The sequence below is a fragment of the Erithacus rubecula genome (assembly GCF_903797595.1).
Source record: "Erithacus rubecula genome assembly, contig: scaffold_160_arrow_ctg1, whole genome shotgun sequence".
Classification (NCBI taxonomy): Eukaryota; Metazoa; Chordata; class Aves; order Passeriformes; family Muscicapidae; genus Erithacus; species Erithacus rubecula.
Window position 1 is genome coordinate 81,046 of NW_027636145.1, and position 18,836 is coordinate 99,881.

The 18,836-nt window shown below is 49.3% G+C and overlaps 1 protein-coding gene across 1 annotated transcript; it reads right to left on the reverse strand.

Annotated features, from left to right (window-relative positions):
* Positions 1-12,403: 12,403 nt before the first annotated feature.
* LOC306815569 (olfactory receptor 14J1-like) lies at positions 12,404-13,336 on the reverse strand (the record flags this gene model as incomplete). The annotated part of the gene is made up of 1 exon (XM_079332144.1): positions 12,404-13,336. One exon carries the CDS (start codon positions 13,334-13,336, stop codon positions 12,404-12,406), a length of 933 nt encoding a protein of 310 aa, XP_079188270.1.
* Positions 13,337-18,836: the final 5,500 nt, after the last annotated feature.

Genomic DNA, 18,836 nt, shown 5'->3' on the forward strand with positions numbered 1-18,836 from the left:
GAGTAGCAATTCTAATTTCATTGACGAGAGCATTCAGTGCAGCTGTAAGAGACACCATGCCTCAATATGAGGATAAAAGACTTAGGTACTAGTAAAAGAACTTTAATATAATTTTATAGAAAAGGGGGGGATGAGCCATAATATTTGTATTATTATTTTATAGTTTTGAGAATTGCATGTTTAGGGAATGAGTTATGGGGTAGATATCTTGAAAATCTTAGGAGCCAGAGGTTAGGAATGTAACCCTTAAACATATATATCCTAGCAGGGGGATTAGAAGTTGACAAAGTCTGGTCATATAATATGCAGAACCAGCAAAATATACATATGGAAACATTTAAGTGAAACTGATATACATTAGAAAATGCTTAGAGTTAGCCAAAAGAAACCCATCAATTATAAATTTTGACACTGAAGACTATAAATGAATAAAAGGATTAACAAGTCAGGTAGTCATGGTAACGAGACAGAGGTAAAGAGTTTAGAGTGAGGTAGATGGTCCTTACTTCATCTCTTACAACCCTCCTACTCAAATTGAAGACCACCACCCCAAAACCAAGGGGATACTACGCAGCCACAATGAGTATGCAACTAATTTTAATACTAAGTGTGGAAAGGGCGGTGACGGGTAATAAATGTGTATAGGTGTTTTTGAATGTGCATGATTTTTGTGAGTAAATGAAGGACCAAAAACTGACAAGGGCGCACACGTCTTTTGGAGACATCCCGCATGTTCGCCCAGCACTGAAATAAACAGATCCTTTTGACTAATTTGGCTGAAAAGTATTTTCCTTGCCTTTCATGCATCACAATGAATATCTCCAATCAGCACCCACAGATGTTGTGCACTCTGATGATACTAGGCACCACCCCACCTCAAATTCAACTTGGAGGTTTGTCAGCCTGGGGAGTGCGAATTGAGGCAAATTTCTGATCGGGGTTATTGAGGTGAAGGGCAGGAATTATCCTATGATGCCTTTGGGGTGCTTGACTGATACTCCTGTTTGGCAGAACTAGTGGTCAATACAAAAAATTAAGTTGATAGCCCTTTGTCAATTGGTTCAAATGCAGTGATGGAGAGCATGAAGGCAGTGCAGCCTGATATGCCTTTGTCCACCATACTCCCTGCTGGATGGGACATTTTGGTCATTGACTAGAAGGATTTCTTTTTCACAATACCCTTGTGTCCTGAAGATAGGCCCAAACTTGTTTTTACGGTGCCTGCAGTGAACAATTCTGAGCCAGAGCAGAGATATCAATGGAAAGTTTTGCCACAGGGTTGTCATTGCAGCCCGACACACTGCAGCAGGCTGCAGCAAGGTCTTTCTACTTATCAGGTATACCAAGTAGATCCTTCCATTGATATCACTGTGTTTACCACCAATCTGGATTTACATCCTACAGGTATCATTGGCCAGTGGAATGACACATGGTCAGATCCCTTGCACGTTCTGGAGTGGGTTATTAGCCACATCAGCTGCAAAAGACAGCAAGGATGGTGTTGGAATTGTTTGCCTGACTGATAATCAAATGCTGTCTACGATGAGTGCACTTGATAGCAGTGGACGCTGCAAGGATTGTATTTCCTGTGGAGCAGGAGTTCTTTGAAGGAGGCTTTGTTAATAGTGTTCCTTGCAAAGTGCACTGCAAGATTTTACAGGACAGATTGCTTGTCATCTGCCCAGCCATAAGCTACTGCAAGTAGCAAAGACAGTTAAGTTGTCTTTGAGACCCAGAAGTAGTCGTGTGTCAGTGCAAGGTTCTGCTGCTTTCACTGACAGGTCAGGCAAAATAGGGAAGGCCACTGTTACCTGGGAGAATGAGTCTGATTGGCAAATGCTGGAAGGCCATGTGTTGGAGTCAGTGAGTTAGGGGTCTCTCTGAATTCTTCAGAGGGAAGTTAGAGTGAAGGGATTGAATAAATCTTAGAGTGAGTTCTGATGTCTTTAGTGAGTAAAAGGCCTGGATTCCACAGCAGTAGCTTATGTTCTGCTGAAAATTGCAAAAACACTGATATCTTCAGTAGAGGCTCTAAGCCCACAGTTGTAGAAAGGACTTAGACATAATAGAGTTACAGCAAGAATATTGTTTGCATTTCTTAGATTCTATATATAGTGTTATACAAAACCTGGTGAGCTAAGAAACTAGAATTCTAATAGGTTAAAGAGTGGTGGTCTGAGTTGGCATCTTAGCTGGGTGGAAAAATGCTATATAACACTATGTATTGGGAGAGGTGTTGCTTTTAGCCATTCTGGCTTCTAGCCATTTGCTTATTTCTACTGCTTTTGCCATTGCTTGCCATTGCTTTTGCTATTGCCTTTTGAGACTGATGTGCTTTGTAATAAGATGTGGTTTGTAATAAATAACCTTTTTAACTATTAGCTGCTTTGCTTATTTGGAAGATTACCCAACAAGTAAGAGCCTAAGAGCTCAGAGCAGGAGCCTATAGAGCTCCGGGAGTTAGGTGCCTGTAGAGCACCTGGGGGTCAGAAAGAACCTCCACATCTGGAATCCACATGTTTGGCATCAGTATGTTCAGGGGTGCCACTGCCTCCACTGGCCTTTTGGATAGTATGGGAATGGGTTTAGAGCACTGTTTCATTCCTGCCCCTTAGGCACCTCACAGCAACTGCAAATCTCCAGCCACATCCCCACAAAGCCATCTGCAGGATGCCAAAACCTGCTTTTCTCAAGCCCCTCATTTCTTCTGCTGCTGCCCTTCCCTCTTTCAGTTCCCCAGCAGCCTTTCAGCCCAGAAGCTGCTGAGCTCTCGGGATGCTCGCTGCTCTCCAGCTTCCACATCTCCATCATCTCAGGCTCACTGGCATCCAGGAAGTTCAGCAGAGCTCCCTGCCCTGCTGCTCTCTGGAAGGTCTCTACCAGCCCAGGTTTCTCCAGGGCCCCCATGCCATGGCCAGGAAGGAGAGTGGAGGCAGTGGGGGCAGATGCACATTCTTGCTTAGTATCCCATCATTTCTGGCACAGCTAAACAGCCAAATCAGGACTTGTTCAATCTTCAGTGAAAGGATCAGATCCTGTCAGGGATACATTGGGCCCTTTCTCATCAAGGCTGACATCAAGTACATCAGCCTTTGATTGGACATTCTCTTTACCAAAGCTGTTGTTCACCTGCCTCCTCCTGCACCCCATTGCAAACCCAAAACAACTGCAGGTGCTGGCCCTGCTGCAAAGGCAATCGTGTGGCTGGGCTCTGGGCTGCTCTCCCCATGGCCACCTCCCATCCCTTCCCTCTGGACAAAGCCGTGCCAGAGCAGACAGCTGCCCAGAAGCTGATGAAGTCTAGAAACAGCATCAGAGACAACTGTGCAGAAGGTCATGGCTGTTCAACTCAGAAGCTGAGACAATCTGGAACTGACTTTGCAGGACTGCCTGTTCCAATAAACACCTTTTTCCTTCCCAAGCAGACAGAGTCAACAGAACACACCACCAAGACATAGACATGGTTCACAGATACACGTAGGTTACTAAATGTAGGAGGATTGCTTGGCCGGATTGGACAACTTGAGCTGCTCTGACTGCTTGTTGGGGTATTCTCAGCAATAAGGCAGAGCTCGAGCCACGTCAGAGCCCAGAAACCATTCAAAGACCCCTCCTGCTCTTCATACACAATGAGGATGTGAAATCTGCACTACAGCCCCATTGCAAAGACAGCCTGAAGTGCAGTGTCCATCTAAGCTCTTCCTTGGCTCAGTTACTTCCATGAGCTCACACCAAAGGAAAAGATCTCTGAGCTCTGCCTACAGGGCATAAACTGAAAATCTACTGCACAGGACTTAGCTTGGTCTCCTTACCTTATGTCCTTTTCTCTCAGAATTGAGATCCCTGTTATTTCTTACGTCGTCATCACAGCCATTGCCCTTTTCCCCATTCTCCTGCTCTCTGCTGCACATCTTGTTTGGCTTGGTAGGAGGAGAGCTCTTCTGGATGGGGAGGCAAGGGCTTGGAGGGAAGAAGCATAGAGAGATTTGCCAGGGAAAACCTCTTGGCAAGGGGTAGCCAGTCAGGCCTGCAAAATGAAGACACAAAATGTAACATAAAATAATGCAAACTGAAAGCATTTAAAGCTCCACGTTGCATGGGACACATTTCCTGGAAACCTCTAAATAACTGCCCAGGGAAACATGTTCCTGCCAGCAGCCCCTTGGGGCAGGCCAGGGGCACACCCTGACCCACTTGCACAGAGTTCCCAGGGCAACAGTCTGGCCTCTGGGCTGCCCTGGGACAGCAGGGATCCCAGAGCCCTGTGCTTCCAGCAATGGCTCAGCTGCACATGCAGCCTCCTGCTCCTCTCCCTGCCCCACATCTGAGCAGCCCTACAGATCCACGGGGCACTGGGAGCAGCACAGCCCATGGCAGGGGGCACCTGCAGGGCAAAACTGTTCCCTGGAAATGTGCACAGGCTCTCCAGGCTGGCACAAAACCCTTCCTCCTGCCAGAGAGTGACCCAGCTCCCACCTTACATCTGTGTGAGGCTGAGCCATGTTCACAAGGGAACAGGTGAGTTAGATGACCTTCCTCCTTTATCATACCACATACGTGCCCAATGGCTGAAGCTTTTGAGGGACTTTCGAATACTTGAGAAAATTTCTTTGTTTTTATTTTTCATGGATCTAGCTTGTGATTCCTCTGAACACTATTGAGTTATCAGGTCTGAAGGGAAAGGTGGAAAACTCCAGTGATAAGAGGGGAGGAAAGATTTCTTCTTGATGTTGGCCTTTTGTGAATATCCAGTAAAGACCCACACAGCTGTGACTGCTATTTCTGCAAACCTCAAAGAGCTCTCAGCAAGCAGGCAGGCCTTGCTGGTGTTTTTATAACACCGTAATATCATCCTCAGTGTTGGACCCAATCACCAAGCAGAGAAAGAACAGGAAATTTATCTGTAGTGAGACCAACATTGATGGCAAAAAAGAAACAGGATTTGCATCTCCTGACCATGTTCAATTTGTGGTCATCTATGGCTACAGTCCCTGACCCCACTGACAGTATGAGTGATTGGGCTATTGTCAAAAAGGAGAAAGCAGAGTAAACTAATGACAGAATGTTGTGATACCATAGGCATCCTTGCAAGATCACCTGTAGCTGTCAGCCACCAACTCTGACACAAGGCCAGCACTGACCACCATGGACCAATTTTCCCTGAAGACTGGTGAGATTTTTCTCCATTTTGGTCAGGCCTTTCAACTCCTTTCTATCCTCACCTTTTCCTTCTGTGGCCTTTCCTTTTCCAGTAAAATCCATGTTTGAACACGTGCTTGTGTCTCACAGAAATCTCTGGGGTAGAATTTGGGAACTGTCTGGGATAGACAGCGACAGAAGCTGGTCCCCAGCCCTGAAACAAGGTGGGTTGACTCCAATGGCCAGCAGTGGGCACAGGCAGCAGAGCCAGACGTGTTTCCTGCTGCTATGTTCGTGTCACCCACAACCTTCCCAGCCCCAGAGTGGGGCTGCCCCTTTGTGACGCCCTCGCCCCTGGTTCTCTCGTTTCCATGGCCACAGAACCCCCACCCCAGCTCCATCCCTTTCCCTTCCTTCCCAAGGGCAGCCAGCCCTGGGCCCGGCCAGACCTGAGGGTTTGATATTGTTTAGGAAGTTGATGCTTTCCAAAGCTACTTTTCAAGGCCTTCATTTCTGTCATTCCCACTCAGTTCTGGGCTGCAGCTTGTTGGATGGGGATTTTGTTTATTTCTCTTCACAACACATAAATTGCTGGGACACAACCAGGGGTTGGAAGTAAAACAAGCTTTGCCCTCCCCAGTAAATGACCCCTGAATTCAGTTGGCAGGTGTCATTTAGAGAACAAACTGACCATCCAAACATTCCACTTTTGCTCTGCTTCATTGCTTCAGGGGTCTATTCCCTGATTTCTTTATTGCAGAGACACTGAAACACAACATAAACAGAATTTGCGTCAAAATATTTCTGATCTTGGTGCTTCCTGACAATTCAATATTTTCTTAATGGAAATAGCACGGAGCAGTTTTTTCTGAAATACTCTCCAACAGAGCGGTTAAAACTAATCATGCTTGATTTGGCAGAACTGAGCATGAGCCAAGGGATCAGTGGGTCTAATCCCCTTTCCTGCATCAGCAAAATTATTTATATAAGTCTCATCTCTCCTACCTCCTCAAAGAAGCTTTTTCACTCTTCATTCACTGCCCCCAGTATTTAGTGGGCCAATATGATCAGTGTTTCTGTAGGGTGGAAATTGGCCATGCAAAGGTTCTCCTTCATTGTGGCAGGGGGTTATTCCTGCTTTCTTTCCTGCAGACACACCCAAACCCAACACTGCAACACCAGCCTCAAAACAATTCTAATTCTGATTGTCCCTGAAAATTCAGAACAATACTCAGTGTTTTCCTCTGAGTTTCCCTGTTCCCAGGGACAGGCTCCAGGGCTGGGCTCTCACTTGCACAGAATGAAGAAGAGCTGCTGCACTCACCAGCAACTCAGGGGGCTCATGATCAGTGCTTTGAATGCAGCTTTTGTGCACACTCTGCCTTCCTGAGCCAAGCAGCATTCCTGGGCATGGACACTCCTGCTGTAGCCAACATCCTCCCAGCACAGCTGCAGGAACAAGACTGCAGCAAGTCCTGGCTGAAGGAGTGTCCAGTCTGCTGCAGCCCTGCACCTGCAGTGGAATCACCTTGTGCTGCCATGGGGGAGCAGAGGGCGTGAGGGGCTCTTTGCAGATGAGGGTCTCCTCAATGTGCTGCTGCTGCTGCTCCTCCTGGGCCTGATTCAGCAGCTGGTGCCTTCCCTCACAGCTGTATCACGAGCCTGCCTGGAAAAATGACACTGCCAGTGCAAGTGACAGCCACCCATCACTGCCATGACCCTACCCACAGGGCAGAGCATACCAAACTGCTCCAGTCAGGTGATGTTAGACAACATAAAAATACCTTCAAACAATGCATTTTCCACATTCTGACAAAATCATGGCCACACACTCCACATGTTGGGGGCAGACTGCTGTCAGCAGAATGGGGGCAGCCCCAGCAGCTGCTCTCCCCGTGGCTGGATGGCCATGGCAGTGGAGGAGTCTCTCATTGCGCCCACTGCTGTGGCACCCAGTGCTCTGGAGTTGTTCCCACTGAACTCAGGCTGCTGCTACAGCAGCAACATCACTCCACACATTTGATAACAAAGACTTGGAATGGCATGCAGGACTTGCCCAAAGAGATACTAAAAAAAAGGGGGAGGGGGCAGAGGAGTTGGAAGAGTTCACTCTTTCTAATACAAGCATACATTGATTTAAGCAGGGACATTGGGCTAATCATACTGGGGACTGGTTTGAAAGCCTTATCTCTAGCAATTCCCACCTGTCAGCAAGATTTTTTCAGGAGAAAGGAGTAGATAAGATTTTACAACACATCTGTGAGCAAGTCTGAGCCAGAACTCAAAGCACAAGACAAATACTCCCAAATTTGCTACCCATGCGGGAAAGGAAGCAGATAAAACAAGTGCCATTGCAGCTAAATTGCCTGCATTTGTCTCATGGTCCAACCTTTCTGTACAAAAGCACCTCAATTCAAATGCACAGCTGAAGATCAAGGAATGAAAGTGTTTCAAGAGCTTTTATAGCCTGGTTTCCTTTACTTTCGACGAAAGGGAGATGCTAAATTCCTTAAAACCCAAATGCTGGTCTATATAGGACTGCATCCTTGAAAACAAGGAATGGAGGTTTAGAGCTGCAGAACAGTTTCTACTGGAAAACCCTTTCAAGACCAGAGAATCCCCCTAATAATCTGAGGCTGCTAACACTGCCAAGGCCACCAGTAAAGCATATCCCAGGACAGGATGCTCTTGGCCTTCTTGGCCACCTGGGCGCTCGTTGGCTCATGTTGAGCCACTGCCAACCAGCACCCCCATGACCTTTTCAGCTGGGTGGCTTTCCAGCCGCTCTGCCCCCAGCCTGGAGCTTCCCATGGCTGTTGTGGCCGAAGTGCAGGATGGGGCACTTCACCTTGTTGAACCTCATCCAGGTGGCCTCAGCCCATGATCCAGCCTGTCCAGGTGTCTCAGAAGACACTTTCTACCCCCCAGCAGATCAACAGTCCCTACCAGCATGGATGCCTCTGTTCCCAGGGAAACTCGCTGACCTGTTTGGCATGGACATTTTTGTGCGGAGCCCCGGCATTGGGAGTGGAGGTCTGGGCTCCTGGTCAGCTCAGGGGGCCTTGGCCCAGGAGTGTCACGATCCCCTCAACCCAAGCAGGAGTCGTGATGGTTCGTTCAACCCCAGGGTGCAAAGGCAAAAGCAAGGGACTCAGGTTTGTTTAGCAGAAAGCAGTAATGCAGTTCATTGCATGCTAACAATCAAGTTTTTTGTGTGTGAGAGAGAGAGAGGGATGAAGTAAAACAGAGAAAGAGAGGGAGAAGGGATGGGATATAGGTACCAACAGACAAGACGCATCCTCATGGCCTCCGATGAGAGGAAACGAGACGTGTCTTCAAACCACTGGGGAGAAAGAGATCTCAAAGTCTTTTTAAGAAAGTCACTTTTTATAGTCCTTTTCCAAAGCAAGTGGACTCTGGCCAAAAGGTGGGAGATTTATGGACTATTGTGTGTGGAGATCGTAGCCCCATGACGCAGGTGCAGGGATAGGGTGCGATAACCAGCACCCTGCAGCACCATGACAAGCACCAGGCACAGCTTGAAACAGTCCTTGGCCCACAAGCATCCACCTCGGCCAGGCTGGAGCTCCGGTTCAGGGCAAGTGGTGCAATCTCAGGGCCCAGTCTCTGATGATGGTCATGAGGCAGATCAGAAAACTTTGGACCGACTCTTATATGTGGTCAGTGGGGTGTAGGCATTGGTGTCTTCATAGTGGGTGTGGTCAGAAAGGTGTGGTCACTGGTTGTGGTTAGTTAGGGTGAAGGGTGGGTGCAGTCAGTGGGTGTGGTCAGTGGGATGTGATCACTGGTTTTTGGGAAAGATTGTGGACAGTGGTGTGTAGGCAGTGGGTGTGCTCAGTGGGCTGCAGTTATTGGAGTGTGGTTAGCGGAGATGGTTTGTGCGGTCAGTCGGTGTGGTCACTAGCTGTGGTCAGTGGGTGTGGTCAGTGAATGTGGTCAATTGGGTAACGGGTGAGGATTGTCAGTTGGGTGATCAAGGGATGTGGTCATTGGTGTGGTCAGTGGGTGTGAGCAGTGGGTGTGAGCAGTGGGTGTGAGCAGTGGGTTTGGTCAGTGAGGGATGGTCACTTGGTGTGGTCTTTGTGGGCAGTGGGGGATGATCAGTGGGGTGTGGTCAGTGGGGGTATGATCACTTGGGTGGTCATTGCATTGTGGTCAGTGGGGTGACCATTGGGTCTGGTCAGTGGGGTGGTCAGTAGGTGTGATCAGTGGTTGGGGCCAGTGGGGAGTGGTCCTTGTGGTGGTCAGTGGGGTGTGATTAGTAGGTGTGGTCAGTGAAGTGTGGTCTCTTGAGTGGTCAATGGTGTATTCAGTGGGATGTGGGCCTCGGTGTCGGGGCAGTGGGTGTGGTCAGTGATGGGGGTGATTGGGCATTGCAATGGGCTGCCCAGAGAAGTGGGTGAGTCACTGTCCCTGGAGATGTTTCAGGATAGACCAGATGTGGTACTGAGTGCCACGGTCTGGATGACAAAGTGATGTTGGGTCACAGGTTGGACTTGATGCTCTCCAAGGTCTTTTCCAGCCTGGGTGATTCTGTGATGATTGTGACACTGCAGGGCCCTGGGGAAGCAAGGGGCCATTGTGACACTGCAGGGCCTCATGGAACTGAGAGGACCAGAGTGACACTGTGTACGACATGGCACCACAGAGTCAAGAGGCCATTGTGACACTGCAGGGCCTTTTGGGACCATGCAGAGCATTGTGACAGAGCAGGACCTCGTGTAATGATGGGGCCATTGTGACATGGAACCAAGGGGCCAGTGCTGCTCCTCAGGGATTCCTGGAATGAAGGAAATGTGTGACACGATTATGCCCCTTGGGACAAAGAGGCCATTTTGACACTGTGGAACCAAGGAGAGCATTGCTGCACTGTGACACTCAGGGCCTTGGGGGATCAAGGTGCCATTGTGACACTGTGGGACCCAAGGATCCAAGGGACTTTGTGACACCAAGGGGTCCTAGGAAACCAAAGGGACATTGTGATACTGGAAAGCCTCATGGAATCATGGAGACCATTGTGACGCTGCAGGGCCTCATGGAAGCATGGAGACACCAGGTTGGCTGGGAGATTTCATCTGCTGCAGGGTAGGAGGTCTCTGCAGAGGGATGGACAGGCTGGATCCAGGGCCCAAATCCAACAAGGTGAAGTTTAACAAGACCAAGTGCCCAGGTCCTGCACTTTGGCCACAACAACCCCTGCAGCACTTCAGGTTGGAGACAGAGTGGCTGGACAGCAACCAGGCAGAAAGTGACCTGGGGGCACTGATGGACAGCAGGCTGGACATGAGCCAGCAGTGTGCCCAGGTAGCCAAGAAGGTTAATGACACTTGGCTTGGATCAGGAATGGTGTGGCAAGCACGACCAGGGCAGTGATTCTTCACCTGTGCTCAGCACTGGTTTGGCAGCACCTCGAATGCTGTGTCCAGCTCTTGGCCCCCCAATTTAGGAAGGACATGGAGGGGCTGCAGCGTGTCCAGAGAAGGGCAACAAGGCTGGTGAGAGGTCTGGAACACAAGTCCTGTGAGGAGTGGCTGAGGGAACTGGGGATGTTTATTTTGGAGAGGAGGAGGCTCAGGAAGACAAGGTAATATCAGGGAACAGGTGGGACTTGATGATCTCCAAGGTCTTTTCAAACTTGGCTGATTCTAATTCTCTTAAACCATTCTTGGAACAATTGCAGGATGAGCCCTGGGCCTCCTCTTCACAAGGTTCAGCAGCCCAGGTCCCTCAGCTTCTCCTCACAGGCCCCAAAGCCCATCCTGTCAGTCCTGCAGAGCCTCTCCAGCCCCTCCTCACTGCCCATAACAGGGAGCCCCACACCCAGACACACCAGCCCAGATGTGCCCCCCTGGCCTGTGGTGCCTCTGGCAAGGGAGCAGGACGAGGCACTGCAGGACTCTGCAGACAATTCCTGAAGCACTTGTAGGATGATCCTGCTCCCCAAGGGACATTCACATGGTGACAACTCAGGAACTGAAATGGGGAGTGAGGCCAGAGAAGAAAGGGCAAATAGGGATGGGCTGTTTGCAGGGGAGAGGGATGAAAAAGAGGAAGAAATCTGGAGCAAGAAGAGTAAAGAAAGTTGAGATAAAGCAAAGGAAATGCTCAGAGCAGTTTGTTGTGGCTTCCAGGCAGCCCTAGCTCTGAGCAACAATGCCTGCAGTAGGACAGGAAACTCACACCTCACGGGAACAAACTTTCTGGCTGACTGCAGAGGCCATGACAAACCTGAGTGGTTTCCCTGCCATCCCCCAGCCCTTGCTGGCCCCAGGAGTGATGGCATTTGTGCTCACTCAGCTCCATCTCCCCGCAGCAGCACCATGGGGTGCTGACACCTGCTCTGTGCAGTGCAAACAGGGGCTCCTGAGCCAGTGCTGCCGTGTCTGTGCCTGCAAGGATGCAGCACCTGTGTGAGCTGGGGGAGAGGCCAGGGCTGCAGAGGGGGGATGTTGTTGGCAGGTGCATGAGGATGCTCTGGGACACTGCCCTGGGCTGTCCAGCGCAGTGGGGATGGATCAGCCCCTTCTCTGCTGTTCCTTGCCAGGGTCTCCCCCTTGCAGAGCACCAGCCATGCTGTTTGCCCCCAGCTTGCCCACAGCCAGCCTGGGGCTGCTCAAGGGGGTTTTCTCTGCTCAGCATTGGCCTGGCCAAGTGTTGTGGAGAGAGCCTGGCCAAGGAGCCTGGAGCTCCCAGGCTCTGCCCTGAGGTGTCAGTGCTGCCCCAGCAGTGCCCATGGCCTGTCCCTGCTGCAGCCCCAGCACTGCCACCCCCAGGGCTGTGCCCAGCCCCAAGAGCACTCAGGCTCTGCAGGAACACAACGGGCAGGAGGGCAGCGGGGCAGTGGAGCAGGAGCAGCACTGGCAACACCAAGTGCTGCTGCTGCTGGTCACAGCTGCTGTGCCAGCACTGGTCTGCCCCAGCTCTGCACACAGACATTGCTGCTGCAGCTGCAGAGAAGGGAACAGAAGGGGCATCCCTGGAGGAATGTTTGCTAGCACATCTTTTTTTTTTCATTGAAAGCCTCTGAGAGCACAGTTCCTTATTGAAACAGTCTGTGTATCTCAGTTGATTTGAAGCTAAACTGAAAGAGAAATGGCACAAAAAATGACCTTTATTTGTGGACAATATTTAAAAACTAAAATAACAAAACAAAACAAAACAAAAAAATTAGCCTGCAACCAAACATTGAAGTGCTATTACAATTTACTTTTTTGCAAGTGATTTTCAGAAATTGGCAAACAAGTTAATGCTTCTGAAATCGTTTAGTGATCAGTCTCCACACTTCAGCCTTGAGCTCCTGGTTCCTCAGGCTGTAGATGAAGGGGTTCAGGGCTGGAGGCACCAACGAGTACAGAACTGACACTGCCATATCAAAAGATGGCGAGGACATGGAGGGGGGCTTCAGGTGAGCAAATGTAGCAGTGCTGATTAACAGGGAGACGACAGCCAGGTGAGGGAGGCAGGTGGAAAAGTCTTTGTGCCGTCCCTGCTCAGTGGGGATCCTCAGCACAGCCCTGAAGATCTGCACATAGGAGAAAACAATGAACAGGAAAAGCCCAAACACTAAACAGGCACTAAGAGCAATGAGCCCAAGTTCTCTAAGGTTTGAATTTGAGCAGGTGAGCTTGAGGATTTGTGGAATTTCACAGAAGAACTGGCCAAGGGCATTGCCATGGCACAGGGGCAGGGAAAATGTATTGGCTGTGTGCAGCAGAGCATTGAGAAAGCCACTGGCCCAGGCAGCTGCTGCCATGTGGGCACAAGCTCTGCTGCCCAGGAGGGTCCCGTAGTGCAGGGGTTTGCAGATGGACACGTAGCGGTCGTAGCACATGATGGTCAGGAGGAAATACTCTGATGAAAGGAAAAACATCACAAAAAACACTTGTGCAGCACATCCCTTATAGGAGATGTTCCTGGTATCCCAGAGGGAATTGTGCATGGCTTTGGGCACAGTGGTGCAGATGCAGCCCAGGTCAGTGAGGGCCAGGTTGAGCAGGAAGAAGAACATGGGGGTGTGCAGGTGGTGGCCGCAGGCTACGGCGCTGATGATGAGGCCGTTGCCCAGGAGGGCAGCCAGGGAGATGCCCGGGAAGAGGCAGAAGTGCAGGAGCTGCAGCTGCCGCGTGTCTGCCAATGGCAGCAGGAGGAAGTGGCTGATGAAGCTGCTCTTGGACATTTCTGCCATATGGGCATGGTGGACCACTGAGAGAAGACATTGAGAAGCTGGATTCTTTGAAGGCTCCAGTTTCAAAGTCAATCTTCCTAAACCCTTCTCTCTTTCCCTGTGCAGCTGGACTTAAAAGTATATCCAGGGCTGTTCTGGCTCTTTGTTGCCTGGAGTTGTGCCTATTAGGAGCTGTTTCTCTCTACCCAAGGCCTGATATCCCTGTATCCCTGTACCCCTGCCAGAGCCCTGCCCAGCCCTGGGGGCTCACTTCTACCCTGCATACACCTCCCAGTACAGGGACTGCCCAGGGGCATCTCCCTGCCAGCTGGGCCTTAAGGGCAGCTCAGACAAACCGAGATGCAGCAAGCCAAGGTGCTGCTGCTATCTGTAACCAGAAGAGGGTGAGGAGGCACTTTGTGAGGGAGATGTGAGGCAGATCTGCTGATGCCCAGTGGGACAGTGCAGGAGCCTCATTGACACATACACACGTGACGGCCCTTTTCCCTTGACTTGAGGAGAAAGCTGAGAGCAGCCCTGGCCATGCAGCACCATCTGCACAGCAGGAGGAATCTGCCCTGATGGGGGTCACTCCTTCAACCTCCAACTTCTCCCCACAGTCCATGGGGAGCTGCCAGGCAGGCTGAGAGCTGCCCCTGGCAGGTGGCACATGCCCTGGGCTGGTCAAGAGCCCTGAGGGCTGCAGGAGCTGCTCTGCAGGACAGCCCTGGGCAGCCCTGGCTGCAGCCCCAGCTTCAGCCCCTGCAGCCATCCCTGACAGCAGGAGCCATCCTGCCCTGTCCCTCTGACGGTGCCCAGGGTAGCCCCGCTCTGCAGCACATCCTCCTCCTCCTGTGCCTCAGAGAAACTGGGAGAGTCCTCCTGACACATCCTTCAGGCTGTGGGCTGTGCTGGTTCAAGGAGATCCCTCCAGGAGAACAGGGGACATTGCCCTGCACGCACAGTCTCACCATGTCCAGGGCTGTGAAGATGTTTCCCCAAGTAAAGTCTCAGCTCCATTTCTTCCCAGTCCCGATTGCCTTCAGCCTGTCTGTGCCTGGCTCCTGTCCCCTCAGTGCCTGCAGGCAGTGCCCTCAGCCCTGCTGGGCTGGGAGAGGAGCAGCTTCTCAGCAGAAATGTCTTTTTTGAAGCTTTTCCTGGTTGCCATTATCTCCCTCTGTGCCAGGAGACACAACACAACGACTTTGATGACCCTCTCAGGAGTTGGTCTTTTAAATTAGATTCAGTCCCAGAGAGAATGTTTTTCAAAAATCCTCTCAAGAACTCCAAATTAAATTGAAACTTGAAAGTTTGTTGAACTTTTAATGGGTCTCACTGAGAGACAGGAGTGAGAAAGTTCCCCAAGGTACCAGATAGAGCAGAACAATGGAGGCAGTGATGACAGGTAGGAACAAGGAAAGTAAAGGTGTCTCTGACAAAAATTTAGTAAAATTTTTACCATGCCTGTGAATTTTTAGCAGAAAAACAAGGCATGCAGGGACTGCTTTCCCAGCAGGCAAGGTATGAAGACAAGAACACATCTGGCTCAAGGGTGCAGTGACAGAATGAACAGGAACTGGGAAATTGGAATGGGATTTTAGGAATTGGGTACATTCTAATACACATGTAGCGACTTAATTTAAGCAACACACTTATAGAATGACGTATCCACACAAGGATAGGAGTTATCCTATTCTTGGACATTGGACTTGAGGCCTGAAAAAATGATTTTTTCATCAAATTTGTGTTAAGGAGACTTATTTCAATATTTTGGAGATTTGGTGATAGTGAACCTCACAGAACCAAGGAGTCAGTTTTAACACTATGGAACCTCAAGGAACAAAGGGGCCTTTTGACACTGTGGGAGCTTATGGAACCAAAATCCACTTTGACAGAGTGAGGCCACATGGAACATATGGTCCCTTGTTACAGTGCAGATCCAAGGACACCATTGTGGCACTGAGAAACCTCATGGAACCAAAAGTCCATTGTGATAGAGAAAGGCCTCATGGAACCAATGGTCCATTGTTTACTGCAGATCCAAGGAGGCCATAGTGACACTATGGAACCTCCTGCAGCCATGGATGCATTGCGACACGGCAGGGCCTCACAGAACCAAGGAGTTCATTGTGACACTGCAGGACCTCACAAAACCAAGGAGTTCATTGTGACACTGCAGAACATCACGGAACCAAGGTGACCATGTTATACTACAGAACCTTGTGGGACAAAGGGTCCATGGTGACACTGCAGAACTGTTGCTGAGAGTATGAAAGCTCATGGAATCAGAAGTGCATTGTGACCAAGGGGCCATTGTGACATTGTGGATCCAAGGAGACCATTGTGACACCCAGGAACCTCATTAAACCAAGGGCCCATTGTTACACTGTGGGGGACTCCTGAATTCAAAGGACCATTGAGACATTGCAGGGCCTCATGGAAAAATGGACATTATTATGAAAGAGAATCACAGAATTAACAAGGTTGGAAAAGACCTTGGAGATCATCAAGTCAAACTTATGACCTAACGTCACCTCATCAACTTAATCATGGCTCTGAGTGACACGCCCAGTGTCTTTTTAAATGCCTCCAGGGACGGTGACTCCACCCCGCTCTGGGCAGAAGATTCCAGTACCCAATCACTGCTTAAGTGAAGGTTTTTCTTGGTGTCAAACCTATACTACCCCTGGCTCATCTTAAGACAGACTCTTGTTCTGTCAGTGTTTGTTCAGTAGATGAGACTGACATCCACCTGGCTGCAGCCTCTTTTCAGGTGGTTGTAGAGAGTCTCACTAGAGGCTGTTGTAGCCATTGGGGCCATTGTAGCACAGCAGGGCTTCATGGAATCAAGGGGAGCACAGTGACAGTGTGGGGCTCCATGGAATGAAGGGGCCATTCTGACACCATGGAACCAAGGAGACCTTTATTATGATGCCTTAAGTTCTGAGTTTTCTGTTCTGCTTGGGTATGCTTTTCCCTTGTGCTTAGGGTGATGAAGACAAAATAGTCTGATTCCAGCTATTGATTCAAGGGCAGTTTCTTCAAACTCCAGGCCCTAAGAATAAACAATGTGAAAGGAGAAGGGCGGGCCAGCCAGGAGGTAAGGAGGATGACACCTTACAATTTGAGACTTAATTGGATGGTCGACTCCAAATGGAATATGCAAATGGACTGAAATCTATAAAAATGTGAAATCATGTGACCAAGACATCTTTTACTTCTGCCTTGGAGCCATCCAGGCAGGGCAGGGGCCACACTGTGGCACTGGTACTGCCAGGGTATGGCCTTTGAAGGACTCTTAACAAATACCCATTTTATTTTCCTTAACTCTGTGTGATCTCTGTTCCAGCTCCTAATGGCAACAGTTACACTACAGGGCAGGAGAAGGAGACCCTTCTACCATTTTGAGCCCTCATGAATCCAAGGGTCCATTGAGATACTGTGGTATGGGAAATGCAGGCATGGAGAGCTCTCAGGGCCTTCTGCATACATGCTCAGAGATAGAAATGGATACAAGGTTTGATCTAAGACCTTGAAGAAGATTTGGAGTATTAGAGCGTTGAAGCGAAACAGACATGAAATAAGAATATAAATTTGCAGTTTAAGTAAATACATATTTTAAGCAAACAGATATGTCTTTTATAAGTAACAGAATATGTAAGGGAGATAGTAAAATATTTTAATTTTTAGCTATAGAATCTGTTATAAAGTTAGTTAGAGGTTTAAGATATATCAATGTAATTTTGTGAAATATTATATGATTGGTTGAAAAATTACACACTGCAGCAAAGCCACAGGAAGCAAAGCAATTAATGATTGCTTAGCAAACTTCATAGATTTTGTTTAAAAAAATAACATAAGGCATTGTAACTAAGAATGAGGTGGCTTTGATATTATGGCATTTAATGTAACACCTTTAATGTCTCACCTTTTTATGAGACTGATGCAATAAAGCAAAAAACAATCTTTTACAACGTCTCTCAGTTGCCCCATCTCTTGTCATATTAATGTCCCAATAGGGATCTTTCAGACAGCAGGTCCCCCCATTAGAAATCAATAGAGATTTAGGGGCATTGGGTCTACCCCATTGAAGTCAAGGAGGATTTAGAGCAAGCAGGTTTACCCTATTAAAGTCAGTGGGGATTTTGTGGAAATTTGAGGATGAAATGGGGAAATTTGGGTAAAATTCAAGGAAATCTTTGGGCTTAATTCCAGGAATTTCCACTCCAGGATCACGGTGCTGATGCTCTGGAAGTCCTGGATGAATTTCTGGAAACCAATCTTGAATCCCTGATTCCTCACCTGTGGCCCACGCTGGAGCTGTGCCTTCAGGTAAGCCCAAAAATCTCAGTTTTCAGCCCAAAATCTGGGAATTCTGAGCCCAGAATTGGGACTTCTAGGACCAAAAATTTTGGGACTTTGGGTCTACCCTTTGAAGTCAATGGTTATTGAGGGAGACCAGATCTACCTATATGAAATCATTTGGGGATTTAGGGACACCAGGTCTTCCTATTAATAGGGCTTGATCGAGAAGGGTTGCTGGTTAAACTGGGAGCACTGGGAAGGGCTAAGGGGAAGCAGTGGGGGAGGAACTGGAACCACTGGGGGGGAACTGGCAGCATTGGAAGGGAGGAAAGGGGGAAACTGGGCAAACAAACTGGGAGCACTGAGAGGAGTTACTGGAAGCACTGGGAGAACTGAGAGGGCAAACTAGTCAAACTGGGAGCTATTCCTGGCAACACTGGGAGTGGCTAAGTCTGGGCACTGGGGTTACTGGGAGAACTGTGTCATAACTGGGACCTCTGGGAGGGATTAGTAGAGATAATTGGGGATACACAGGATTCCGTGTCTACCCTGATTGAAGTCAATGGGGATTTAGGGACACCAGTTTTGAGGGGCCACGGGAGTTTTGATAGATCCAGGTGTCCAAGGGGTGCCCAGGTGTATCCATACGGTTTCTGGGGTGAGCCAGGATCTTTTACAGGTACCCAGGCATGCCCAGGTGATTTTGGGGATACCCAAGTGAATTTTGGGTAGTACCCAGATGTACCCAGGTGATTTTTGGGGGGGATCCAGGAGATTTTTGGGAGTACCCAGGTGAACACAGGTGATTTTTGGGGATATCCAGGTGATTTTTGGGGCACCCAAGAGCCCCGAGTCACCCTGACAGGCCACAAGAAGATGATGGCCACCGCCTCCCAGTTTAGGCGAGGGAAGAGATGGAAATTTTGGAGATGCAGTGAAATTGCGGGAATTTTTACAGGGAATCCCTGATCTTCCTTCAGCCTTTTGGGAGGCAGCACCTCAGCCTCACCCTTCCCAGAGTTCCTGGCAGGCACCAGCAGCTGCAGGCGGTGCCAGGCTGAGAAGCTGGAGAAGTCACCTCTCAGTAGGGCTGCAGCAAAGGCCAGATCAGCCTTGGTGTCCTGCCCCACCACCACTGCCTGCCAGTGTTCCCAGGTGTGGACTTTGAGGGCACCAGTATAAACCAGTAAGCACTGGGAGCCACCCC